Consider the following 14,253-nt stretch of genomic DNA (forward strand, 5'->3'; position numbering starts at 1 on the left):
AATGCCCAGCAGATATTGAATCTTATGGAGATACTGCATGTGAACTGTTTATGGACAATGTGAACAGTTTCAAAGATACATCATTATATTATCTGTAAATAAAGACATATTTTTGTCTTGCCTCATGATCCAAATAAGAATTGCAAAATTGTTTAACATGCCTAAAGTAACTACAGGTAACTGCCAAAATAATGGAAACACCAACATAAAGTGTCTTAATAGGACGTTGGGCCACCACGAGCCGCCAGAACATTTTCAATGCGCCATGGCATAGATTCTACAAGTGTCTGGAACTCTGTTGGAGAGATGCGACACCATTCTTCCATGAGAAATTCCATAATTTGGTGTTTTGTGGATGGTGGTGGAAAACTCTGTCTCAGGCACCGCTCCAGAATCTCTCATAAGCGTTCAATTGGGTTGAGATCTTTTGACTGAGACGGCCATGATATATGGTTTACATCGTTTTCATGCTCATCAAATTATTCAGTGACCACTCGTGCCCTGTGAACGGGGGCGTTGTCATCCACTCCCATCAGGATAGAAATGCTTCACCATAGGTTGAAGGTGATCACTTAGAATGGCAGTGTATTTATTGCCGTTTACCTTGCCCTCTAAGGGGTTGAGTGGACCTAACCCATGCCAGGAAAATGCACCCCACACCATAACAGCCGCCAGGACCCTCATTTACTCAAGTGTTTCCAATATTTTGGCAGTTACCTGTACATGTCGATAGATTTATCTCACACCACAAAAACCTGTCAACAAATGGCATGGCTATCAATACATGGAGAGGTTTGGGAATTGTTAGATATTATCTTGCTGTTTGCTCTCTAACACCCTGAGAATATTTAGAAAGACAGGAAGAGAGCTATGAAATATTGTTTCCTTGATATGTGCAAGTGAAATGCATCACTGTGCTTTTAAAGGAGTAGTCTTTGCATGTTATTTAGGATAATCATTTTCCAGATACAGTGAGCTCCAGAAGTATTGGGACAGTGACACCTTTTTGGTTGTTTTGGCTCTGTACTCCAGCACTTTGGATTTGAAATGATACATTAACTATGAGGTTACAGTGCAGACTGTCAGCTTTAATTTCAGGGTATTTACATCCACATCGGGGTGAACTGTTTAGAAATTACAGCACGTTTTGTACATAGTCCCCCCATTTTAGGGGACCAAATTTACTTATATATGGGTATTAAAGTAGTCAAAGGTTTAGTATTTGGTCCCATATTCCTAGCGCTATATTAGCCCACACAGCTACAAGGATGGACCTCAAATCGAAGCTTATAGAGAGACCACAACTGATGTAGAGAACCATCTTAAAATGTTTGGTTTAGATACAAGCATCATGAAACCTCTAACACAATATATTCAGTTGACTTGGTGAAAATCAGTTTTTTGGACCTAACTTGCTTACCACTTTTCCCTTGTGGTTTCTTCCTTCACAGACTCCATGAAATCATGACCTCTTCCTAAATATTTGTTCAAATTATTAATTTTGTGTTTGGTTTCCTAGAAACAAGGGTGGCTCAATTTACCCCTTTGGCTCGCCCTCATGAAAAGTACTACTGAATTACTACACAAAACCTATTAGTGCAGTAGTGACTAGGTAAAGACTTGTAGGGATTGTGTAGTGAATGTGTAGTTTATGCACTACTCAAGATACACAAGTAGAGTTTTGTAGTGTTCAGTAGGAAAACAGTAGTGTTTCCAGTAGTAATCAGGTAGAGATTTTTACTACTTGATGTTAGTAGTAAATAAGTAGTCAAAAAACTACAGCTTTACAACAGAGGCTTTTCGCGACCACAGAAGAAGAAAAAACAGGAAGTAGTTGGTTGTTGTTAGTTGCTACTGTTTTTGACAATCCCGAATGTAATCATCTTCCATCCTTCATCATCATCCTATCTTTCATAGCCCTTATGCTGGCACCATCTGTAAGTTAAACTTTCCTTTATGTTTTATAAATACTTTCATGTCATTGTTTAGCTGTTTATATAACTTTTTACCAGATGAAAAAGATTGCTAGCCAAAACGGTCTTGTTTACTAGCCCCATTGAAATGTACTGTAGCTACAGTGCATTCGGAAAGTATTCAGACCCCTTCCCTTTTTCCACATTTTGTTACATTACAGCCTTATTCTAAAATTGATTAAAATATTATTTTTTCTCATCAATCTACACACAATACCCCATAATGACAAAGCAAAAACATGTTTTTAGAAATGTTTGTAAAGTAAAAAACTGAAATACCTGAAATGCCAAGCGTCACGTCTGGAGGAAACCTGGCACCATCCCTACGGTGAAGCATGGTGGTGGCAGCATCATGCTGTTGGGATGTTTTTCAGTGGCAGGGACTGGGAGACTAGTCAGGATCGAGGGAAAGATGAACGGAGCAAAGTACAGAGAGATCCTTGATGAATAGGATATGCCCCAAACATAACACTTATATTCAGGACAAAAAGTTACTTTAGTGCCTTGTTGCAAACATGATGCATGTTTTGGAATATTTTTATTCTGTACAGGCTTCCTTCTTTACAGTCTGTCAAGTAGGTTAGTATTGTGGAGTAACTACAATGTTGTTGATCCATCCTCAGTTTTCTCCTATCACAGACATTAAACTCTGTAACTGTTTTAAAGTCACCATTGACATCATGGTGATTTCCCTGAGCGTTTTCCTTCCTTTCGTAAAACAGAATTCCACTTTGACATTATTGGGTATTGTGTGTAGGTCAGTGACAAAAATCTCAATTTAATCCATTTTAAATTCAGGCTGTAACACAAGAAAATGTGGAAAAAGTCAAGGGGTGTGAATACTTTATGAAGGCACTGTAGTGTTCACCAGTAGTGCATCGTCCCAATTTATCACTCATTACTACTTAAATTACTACATAAATTACTACTGGTTTACTACACATCTCAATAGCAATCAAGTAGTAAAACCAGTACGTTTTGTGTAGATCTTGTGTAGTAGTGATGAGCATTAATTCATTAGTGCTTTTTCATGAGGGTCAACTTACCCCACTCTCCCCTATCACCATTTTCTGACTATTTTAGTGTGGAACGAATTGAGGACAATAAAGCAATGTGTTTTGAGGTTTTGAACGTTTCAAGGTTGCAAATGAAATCTAACCAAGATTTCTACTTGTTCCTCAGTTTTAGGTGCTTGCTAGTGCCATAGTGTGGTTGCCAATATCCCAGATGTATTTTGACTCTCTTACCCAATCCATCATCCAGCACAAGGAAACTAACACAATTCACAATCTATTCCCATGTTAAAGGGGTCATTTCACTTGATGGAAAGGTTTAAAAACTGGAACTAAGCTATATGGAATTGTTTTAAGATGGTCATACCAAGGATCATTTAGCTACATAAAGAGCCATGTTTTAATGGGCCTTGTTGGCCATCCTCAGGCTCTTATTAACAGAAAATGTAGGCCTAGGTTTTTTAATCAATCCATTAGCCTATTTAATTAAATTATTGTTCAATCTTTTATTCATTTATGAAGATGTCTCCCCTCATAGATAAACATCGGTGGCTGAAATAAACTAAACAAATGACCCACTGGGCACACAATGAAATTACGTTTAATTGACGTCTGGCCCAGTGGGGAGGCTCCTATTAGTGCAGTAGTGTGATGCATCCTCAGTTTAGTTTACATTTTTTAACAACAGCTGCCAGACTGCACACCATACATGAGGAAAAAAAGGAGAAGGTGGGTGTCAGAAAAATGTTTAAAGGCACAAAACAATGATGCTCTTTAAAGTCACCCACTATACCCAGCAGCCTTCAGGTGCATTAAAAGAGAGGTCGCTGACTCATCTCTGTAGGTTCTCACAGACAGACCTGTTCTGTTGGGGATGCAACTCGTATGAGCTGATATATCTCTGCTTTAACACAGAACAGTCATTTAATCTGTTTGTAAAGGATGTTATAACAATTCACACATTACACATTACTAGCACTCCTTGCGTCTCACGACCCATTTGAGATCCCTTTCTTGCAACTAACTACTTTTCATGTTCCACTGACTCCACTCTCCAGACAGTACACTTCCTTGCAGGCATCACTGGAGCATATTCAATGGGTTGGTCATCCTAATTAATGTGGATGGTGAAGCCTTCCTGATCCCATCCATGGCAGCCAAGACATGCCAGTCAGAAGGAAGGTGTCAAGATCCAACTGCCTTGGTTTGGGGCATCAGTAGGCTGAGCACGCAGATCCATCTCAATGCTCGGTCCAACACCATCATTTACAATGGGATACCGCTCTGCATACAGGATACAGAACACAGGACTGAGTCCCGTGGAGGGAAGCATCAAGGTTATGTCTGTGATGGACAAACAGTGTGAAGGAAGGATCAGAGTTGATATGGTGGGGAATGAGAATGTGGTTCACTCACTGTGTAGGTTCATTGCAATGGCTGAAGTTGTTGAAATGGTCTTGAATATGACTGCACACAAAAGAATACATTGGTCAGAGGACACGCACACACTGAGTGTACAAAACATTAAGAACACCTGCTCTTTCCATGACATATACTGACCAGATGAATCCAGGTGAAAGCTATTATCCCTTATTGATGTCACTTGTTAAATCCACTTAAATCAGTGTAGATGAAGGGGAGGAGACAGGTTAAAGGACTTTTAAGCCTTGAGACAATTGAGACATGGATTGTGCATGTGTGCCATTCATCTACACTGTGAATGGGCAAGACAAAATATTTAAGTGCTTTTGAACGGGGTATGGTAGTAGGTGCCAAGCGCACCGGTTTGAGTGTCTCAAGAACTGCATCAAGAATGGTCCACCACCCAAAGGACATCTAGCCAACTTGACACAACTGTGGGAAGCATTGGAGTCCACATTGGCCAGCATCCCTGTGGAACGCTTTCGACACCTTGTAGAGTCTATGCCCTGATGAATTGAGGCTGTTCTGAGAGGGTGCAACTCAATATTAGGAAGGTGCTGCAGCCCACCAACACACATGTTACACAGCTTGCTTAATAGGTCATAGTGCATAGCTAGCCTTTTAGGTTATACAATTTGATGCCCCGACAAATTAAGGCTGTTCTTAGAGCAAAAAAAAGGGGGGGGGGGGGGTTCAATATGGAAAGTATTCCTTCGGAAAGTATTCAGACCCCTTTACTTTTTCCACATTTTGTTACATTACATCCTTATTCTAAAATTGATTAAATAAAACAATTTCCTCAGCAATCTATACACAATACCCCATAATGACAAAGCGAAAACAGGTTTTGCGGATGTTTTTCAGCGGCAGGGACTTGGAGACTAGTCAGGATCGAGGCAAAGATGAACGGAGCAAAGTACAGAGAGATCCTTGATGAAAACCTGCTCCAGAGCGCTCAGGGCCTCAGACTGGGGTGAAGGTTCACCTTCCAACAGGACAACGACCCTAAGCACACAGCCAAGACAACACAGGAGTGTCTTCGGGACAAGTCTCTGAATGTCCTTGAGAGAATGCCAAGAGTGTGCAAAGCTGTCATCAAGGCAGAGGGTGGCTATTTGAATAATCTCAAATAACATATATTTTGATTTGTTTAACACTTTTGTGGTTACTACATGATTCCATATGTGTTATTTCATAGTTTTGATGTCTTCACTATTATTCTACAATGTAAAAAATAGTAAAAATAAAGAAAAACCCTTGAATGAGTAGGTGTGTCCAAACTTTTGACTGGTAGTGTATATATACATGGCTCTGACCATGGTGCAGCAGTTTCTATAGCACTACGTTTTGTCAATAGGGCTACCTGTGTAAACGCAGCCATTGAATCATCATATAGCAGAGATTGTGTACACACAGAATGTTCTTGATGTGTGGAATAGGCTACATCATGCTGTGGTATAAATTAATGTTTAAATGGTGGGCTGCAATCCCAAAAATGTAATCATATGATTATGTTCGAGGAGCATCAATGTCCTCTTAATTGAGTCGGTGTGTGTTTCTGTTGTGAATTACCTCAGGTAATATGAAAGGCTGATTCCAACCCTCAGGATGCATTAAGATATCATACGCAAAGCCATGAATTTTGTAATTGGACAATTTGTCATGGGTGTAAAAAAAAAAATTCACCAGTTCTGTTCAAAAGAACACGGTCAATATTAAAACAGGAAACAAAACAATCACTGAGTCTATTATAACCACGGAAAATGTAATAGATTACATTTCCTCACAACAAATAGCGCCTGCTCTGATGGTATCCTATCTTTCCTTGGAAGACGTTTAAAATTAGAACAATATTATAGAGTGTCTGTAATAATTAAATGAGAATAACATTAAATGAAGTGTAATATATTCATGTACAACCATGAATAGGTATTCTTGTACACTCAAAATGACAGTGCAGTAGTTGGGACAAATTGTACTCTACATTGACAACCAAGGTATTAAAGTTTTGTCATAATATGCAATAGCCTTGACTGACAGAGAAAAATCTATTTATACAGTTCTACAAACAGTGAGATGAAAACATCAAAGTACTGCATAGAGTTGCTAAGCAACTGGCCATGGGAGCAAACAAACCGAAGTGGGTGGGGTAGGATAGGATCTAATCATAATCATTTGCTGCTTTGAAGAAGAAGAAAAGAAAACGAAGAAACAAATTTAAAAGTGGTCATCAGCACTTTTCTCAGATTGTATTGAAGTGGTACATCACATTAGGGAAAATATTTGAGAGTAATGAGCAAAGGGAAATAGATGTGCACAAAAATAATATTAATTAGATGAATAATTCATACAGATACAGTTGAATAATTTGTGCAATCACTGCATTTGGTGTAAAATGGCTCCATAGTCATAAAACCTCCACTTTGTGAATTATGTCTGCATCCAATATTGTCTAGACTGGGCAAGAAAGTGGCAAACAAGTAATGACACACAAATTATGAAAACTGGCACGTCGAGGACTGGGTTCAGCACAAAGAAAGTCAACAAGTCCTCATTAAATTGTACAGTATCTGATTCACAACAATGGTCAGGTGAATATTGATATGTTTGACATCTGCCTACCTGAGAAAGAAAACAGGAGCAGGTAGACATGCTATCTTGATTTTCAACCATTAATTCATACTTCTAACTTAAAGCCTTTCAAATAAACTAGTACATGTATGTATCTTCAGGCTGAATCCTCACACTGACACCAGTGCATGATTTCTGAGTGAAAGTCAGTAATTCGATGGGTGCATATCAAATTACGATGCGTTCTGTCATCACAGTGATTTGTGTCATGATGCCTTGGGCAGGTTGTCCTCTGGTGTCACCTCGTACTCCTTATGGACGTCCAACAAGCCATATAGAGACTCCAGGATGGCTAGTATCCTACTCTGGATGGAGTTGACCTGTTCAGTTGGGCAGTACTCATCCAGACTGGATCTGCCAAACAAAACAGTGATTCAATCAGCTGTCAAATTGTCCAATAACACATGCAAACTGTCCAAATTTCAGAATAACATGATTGAACACAAACTTGCAATTCCGTCATTCAAAAAACGATGTCATCCAGTCAAAGGTGATGCATCATTATACTTTGTTAAATGGACTGTGTCTGCATGAAAAAGAACAACTTTGCTAAAAATACAATGACTAAGGTGTTTGTGTCAACTGATGCAAGATCAGCATTATTTGAAGATTAGATCGACATTTCTTAGTAGCAGAACAAAATGTGCCAATACGGGTCAAGACTACGTTTTCACATGCCTTTGTTATCAAACACTAACTGAATGAGTCAGTACTTCATTAACTTTCTGTCTTGCTCCATCTTGCAAATAGCAAATTGATGGCTGTCAACAATAAAAATCAAAATAAACAGTTTGCTACATGTCCAATGTTCCTTCAGCAAGCTACAAATCCCATTTTCGTTGAATAAGTAAGATGGCTGTTTTCCAGGGAGGGCGCTGACGTACCTGGATACAGTGACAAGGGTGGGCTTCGGCAGGGCCTCCAGGACGAGCTCCACCGCCAGGACCAGTCTCTCAATCTCCTCCTCACTACTGATGTGGTGGGGCAGCTCCGAATAGTCACAGGTCAGCCCCGCCTGGTGCACCTTCATCATCATCATTACCATTATCACAGAGGGAGAGGAAGGGAGACACAATCACAAGTCAGACCCAGCTTGTACACCTTCATCATCATCATCATAACCATCACATAGGAAGGGAGAGACAATAATGTCAGCCAACCACATAATGAAAGCCATCTTTTTTATCATCATGGTGCCTTTCAGAGTAAAGGTTGGAAAGAGGCAGGGATCAAAAATCTAACCCATTTAGCTGTTAATGGGACAGGCTATATTTATATATTGACCATCATAATTAGTGCTACATTATGTTCTTCCTCATCTTATTTTCCTTCCCTGAAAGAATGTAATTAGAAATGTAGAAAAAAACACACTAATGGTGATGACTATGTTGGTGAAAGAAGCTGTTTACCATTTCGTAGTCAGGGGCCTCGTTTCGATTCCGCAGGCTTCCCACTAGTTTGACCAGAGATGTCATCCTAAAAACAACAGGAAAAAAACAACTTTTAAAATAAGTATTTGATATTTTCCACCATGATCATCACCCTACAGTACCACGCCTGTACAGTATCTCTCTATCTAAAATGACAGCCTAATCTAATTCAGACTGTGTGAGAGGCAGACAACAGAGGTGATCAACCCCAGAGGAAAACTTTGATTAAAGGTATTATATCAGTTGTTCATGGGAAAGACAGTAGGCCTAGATCTACAGTGCCTTCAGAAAGTATTCATACCCCTCGACTTATTCCACATTTTGTTGTGTTACAGCCTGAATTAAATATTGATACAATTAATTGTTTTGCTCACCCATTTACACACAATACCCTATAATGACAAAGTGAAAAAATATTTTTAGAAATGTTTACCAATTTATTGAAAATGAAGTACAGAAATATATCATTTACATAAGTATTCACACCCCTGAGTCAATACGTTAGAATCACCTTTGGCAGAGATTACAGCTGTGAGTCTTTCTGGGTAAATCCCTAAGAGTTTTGCACACCTGGATTGTACATTATTTGCACATTATTCTTTTTAAAAAATATTCAAGCTCTGTCAAGTTGGTTGTTGATCATTGCTAGACAGCCATTTTCAAGACTTGACATAGATTTTCAAGACATTTTAAGTCAAAACTGTAACTAGGCCACTCAGGAACATTCAATGTCATCTTGGTAAGCAACTCCAGTGTATATTTGTCCTTGCGTTTTAGGTTATTGTCCCACTGAAAGGAGAATTTGTCTCCCAGTGTCTGTTGGAAAATAGACTGAACCCAGTTTTCTTCTAGGATTTTGCCTGTGCTTAGCTCTATTCTGTTTATTTTCATCCCAAAAAAACTCCATAGTCCATGCCGATGACAAGCATACCCATAACATGATGCAGCCATGCTTGAAAATATGATGCAACCATGCTTGAAAATATGAAAAGTGGTACTCAGTGATGTGTTGTGTTTACCCCAAACATAACACTTTGTATTCAGGACATAAAGTACATTTCTTAGCCACATGTTTTGCATCTTTACTTTAGTGCCTTATTGCAAACAGGATGCATGTTTTGGAATATTTTTACTCTCTACAGGATTCCTTCTTTTCACTCTGTCAATTAGGTTAGTATTGAGGAGTAACTACAATGTTGTTGATCCATCCTCAGTTTTCTCCTATCACAGCCATTAAACTCTGTAATTGTTTTAGTCACCATTGGCCTCATAGTGAAATCCCTGAGCGGTTTCCCTCCTTTCCAGGAACTGAGTTAGGATGGACGCCTGTATCTTTGTAGTGACTGGGTGTATTGACACACCATCCAAAGTTTAATTAATGACTTCACCATGCTCAAAGGGATATTCAATGTCAGTTTTTATATTTTTTATTTACCAATCTACCAATAGGTGGCTTTCTTTGCGAGCCATTGAAATACCTCCCTGGTCTTTGTGGTTGAATCTCTGTTTGAAATTCACTGCTCGACTGAGGGACCTTACAGCTTGCCGTAACAAAGGGGTTTAATACTTATTGACTCAAGACATTTCAGCTTTTCATTTTTAATTAAAGTGTAAAAAATTCTAAAAACATAATTTAACTTTGACATTATGGGGTATTATGTGTAGGCCAGTGACACAACATCTCAATTTAATCTTATTTAAATTCAGGCTGTATCACAACAAAATGTGGAAAAAGTAAAGGTGTGTGAATACTTTCTGAAGGCACTATAGTAGATAAGTAGATCTCAATCTTATCTAATCTCTCCCCAGTACCAATTTTAAGTTGGCCAGTGCCGCGTGAAGGATTCTAAGGATAGAAGGGTTCTGAGGATTAGGCCTAGTTGGGCTGATGCAGAAATGACTGCCTGGCAGGTACAGGAGATTTACTCAGCATCGCCAGCCCAGATACCGTAAGGAAGGTAGAGGAGATTTACCCTACCCAGGGTTGGCAGCCCAGCGCCTGACCGTCTCCTCACTATCATCGTCCACCAGGTCTGCAAATAATGCTTCCAGATCCTCCAGCTGCCGGATACGTCTCTCCACACACTCTGTCAACTCCTCCTGAAAACAACACAACATGACACAGTTGTAGTGTACAGCAGCGGAGAAACACCACATGCTTCTGATATAGAGACACCTTCCAACACACATTACACCTTCAGAACAGACAAAGTATTTTCTTTCACCTCGTCTGGGTCTTCTCTAGGTTTCCTGAAGCTGTATAGCTCCTGTAGAATAGTGTACTCCTCCTATGGTATACAGAGGAGGGGGTGTAAAACTGATGGCGTCAAATCATAAGACGAATGCCAAGGAAAAACCAACGTCTAAACACCTTACAACACTTCTGCTGATTCTAAGTAAGATATCTGCTACATCTCGGCAGTATATGTTTTCTTGAGAATGTTAATAAGCCTCTGGTATCCAATAGTAACCGATAATTGCCTTTACCTGTGTATACATCTCCTTGAAGGGATTCTTACAAGAGAAAAAATCAAGGTCGATGTCAAGTATGTATGGATCAGTTTGTTTGATAACGGAGAGAAGGCTGTTCACAGCGTAGGTCGTTGAACCCTCATCATTGTCAGTCTTTGAACAAGGCTGTTTGAGTGGCTCCTTTTCCTCTTCTCTGTTGTTGCCATGGCTGCTGGTCCCTGAGGTTCTACTGCCACCTGGTGGCTGAACGCTGTCAGCACAGCTACTAGAGCTGCTCTCAGACTTGGAAGCTGAAGCAGATGAGGATTGAGCATCATTCACATCCCCAGCTCCCTTTTTCTCTATCCTGGGTCTTTTGGCAGAGCTCTTCCCAATGTCCCTCTCCATGTCTCTCCTCTGGCAACACGCCACGGGGTTCACTAAGACAACACTAAGTCCCAGAGGTTTAGGATTCTCCAGCTGATCCTGAGGAACATACAGGCCGTCACTTAAAAAGTAGTCGTCCTTACTTGTAACTCTGAAACAAACCAAACAAAGTACAAATAAGAAACATATTTGGGTCAAACCATACCTTCCTGGATTAAATGTCCAGATAATCAGGAAGTGATTGGCTAAGAAAACCAGTGTTGTGTCAGGTGGGTTAATGACCTGATGGTGGTTGTGGAGGAGTCTTTTCCCACAGAAAAGGCGTGCTCTCCTTCCTTGATCTGTTGTGCCCAGTGGGGATGGAGCCAAGCCACGTGAGACACATGCCCAGCATATACCATGGGCATGATCCAGTTCTCAATGCTCAGCTCACTGCAAAAAAAAAAAGAACAATACATGATCAGTGAGTGAATGCATGTAATGTATATGCAAATACTGGTCATGTCATGCCCTATTTATTCAGTGAAATTGAATGAATTTTAGTCTGTGCTGTAGGCTACCTGAAGAGGTAACTTAGCAAACAAAGATTTCAAGGATATATAAAATGTGGGATGATGGCATGTCCGTGTCCATACAGTATGTTTGCTGGTACAGTATAGGCTAGTCTCCCTGTTCATTAGTAACCCCACCTGAGCAAGGTGTCCTTGTCAAACACAGTGTCTGCAGGCATATTGACAGGTATGAGGAGGTCTGGGTGGGAATCCAGATGGACCATCTTGATGTTCTTCAGTGGCAAGTGCCTTGATGCTATAGCCCGATATATAGGACTTACCACCTGAGGGACACATTGCAACAGATAAGATAGATACTTTCTCAAAATTGATTTTTTTTTTGGGGGGGGGGGGGGTGGTCAGTGTTACCTATCTATATCTAGCCCATAGGGTTCTGGAGAGCTACTGGGTGTGCAGGCTTTTGTTCGAGCCCTAAGCTAACGTTACATTTTAAATAATCAATTAAAATCATGATCTCCAGTCTGGATAACAAAGTATTGAATTTGATGTGTTGGCGCTGGCCTGGAACAAAAGCCTGGTTGTTCAGAACCAGAAAGGAGACCTGATCTCGTCACAATTATAGAGTAAGCATGCATGAAGCCTCTTAGTAAAGTAGCTAGCTAACGTTAGCCAGCTAGCTAATGTAAGCCAGCTAGCTAATGTAATGTGATCTCTTAGCCAGCTAGAGAATTTGCTATTTTGAGAAAGTGAGGTAGCATCTCACAGGGATGTACTGTAGATCGACATTGTAGAGACATTCAAATGGGGAATACATTATATTTGTACAGTGTGCAACTAGCTAGCAAGATAACGTTAGATATTGCAGAAATGTGGCTAGCTAGCTAAAAATAGCTATTGCTAGCAAAATGTTCTTACATCACAGTGGTCTTCTACAATCCATACGGGCAAATCTGCATAAACCCTTTTCGATGGCGGATAACTCATTTTTCAGTCCGAAGTTGTTTTTACCTGTGAGCTAAGTCAATTTAAAATGATCTTACAAATATTATCTAGGAAGACTCAGATTTCCATGCGACACCTGAATGAAAACAAAACCCAAACACGACCGCCTCTCTCGCGCATATGTCTGACTTTCCATTGGCTAGTATTTGAAAGCCAGCTTGTGATTGGTGCGATTGTGTCCACCGTCTCTTTTACGCCGACTGGAAACACACGGTCGAATAGTTGGAGCATGTGTCATGCATTAAAATGTTAGTTTTTATATTTTACTCTCGATTTATAACTCATGAAAAACGGTTGTAGGAGCCAACGAGTCAGTCTACGGTGATAGTAGGCTACTATCAGAAAGATTGAAATATATTTGGTAAACTTCTGCCCTCTATTGTTCAGTACAAAAAGTGAAGGTCAACTTTCAGCTGATGTCTTCAACTTTAGTTTTTGTACTGATGAGGTTTGGATCTTTTCTCTACACTGATCCTCAAAACAACTTCATCTGCAACATGGTTAGCGATCAGAGAGACAGCAGCCCTACCCACTCTGATGGAGCCATTTCCTGTTTGCTTTGATGCCTGTTCAAAGCAAAGCAACATCATTTATCTTTTATACTCTGCCTCAGAATTATTGATTTGGCTGCATGTTGCCTAGTTAAGCCTACAACAAAAATGTCACTGCAAGCCTATTCCCACGTCCATTTCGATAAAGAATGTTGTAATTGCATAGATCTCTCCTCTTGGCTTTGAAACAACTGGGTTGTGCTTTCCTCTGCTCTGATCAATATAGCCTTATATCAATTACTTATATTAAAAATACAATACAGATGGGCAAATTATGTCTGCATGGTACCCCTGTAGGCTAAATACCTTAGGACGGGTTTCAAATCTCACTTCAAATCTCTCCAACTCTATTGCTGATAGCCAGCAGAAACATTTAGCACATTTGCAATTGGATTGACTTGTGTCAACCTTTTCTGCGATTGGATTGACTTGTGTGAACCTTTTCTGAAATGGAGACTACTCAGCAGAGCAGAGATACATGAGAAGAGTGCCAATTCAAAAACTTGCATGACAGTATAGTACTGTCATTTACGTTTTTGAATTGGCACTCTGCTCATTTTATTCCTATTCTTGACTGTGAGGACTGAGGAGTGTGTTATTTTCTTGTCCTTTGAGCAGTATATCTCCTGTACCTTACTCATCCCTCCAGCTCTCACACACTGCCTGTCAAATAGGTGGCTGGCTCAGAGTTCACATCAGATACCTCAAGTCTGGGAGTTTCAAAGCTCTGCCACAAGTTTAAGGTGCTGCAGAGTAATCTTTTGTTGAATTATTCCTCATGTTATATGCCTTTCACACCCTCTGAGTCCGCAACTGTTTGAAAGTCCACCAGAAGGTGAGACAAGAAGAAGGTAGAGAGAAACTTTGATACAGTGTTATTC

General features: G+C 40.0%; 1 protein-coding gene across 1 annotated transcript; it reads right to left on the minus strand.

Moving 5' to 3' along the window:
- Positions 1-6,624: 6,624 nt before the first annotated feature.
- On the minus strand, positions 6,625-12,929 carry c21h5orf22 (chromosome 21 C5orf22 homolog). Its single transcript, XM_041842115.2, has 9 exons — positions 12,735-12,929; positions 11,997-12,142; positions 11,590-11,739; positions 10,957-11,458; positions 10,695-10,757; positions 10,448-10,569; positions 8,449-8,515; positions 7,924-8,063; positions 6,625-7,393 (listed from the first exon to the last, which is right to left on the minus strand). The coding sequence occupies exons 1-9, from the start codon at positions 12,801-12,803 to the stop codon at positions 7,246-7,248; spliced, it is 1,407 nt and encodes a 468-aa protein (XP_041698049.2). The 5' UTR covers positions 12,804-12,929; the 3' UTR covers positions 6,625-7,245.
- Between the last annotated feature and the right edge of the window lie 1,324 nt (positions 12,930-14,253).

Source organism: Coregonus clupeaformis, chromosome 21, assembly GCF_020615455.1.
Source record: "Coregonus clupeaformis isolate EN_2021a chromosome 21, ASM2061545v1, whole genome shotgun sequence".
Lineage (NCBI taxonomy): Eukaryota > Metazoa > Chordata > Actinopteri > Salmoniformes > Salmonidae > Coregonus > Coregonus clupeaformis.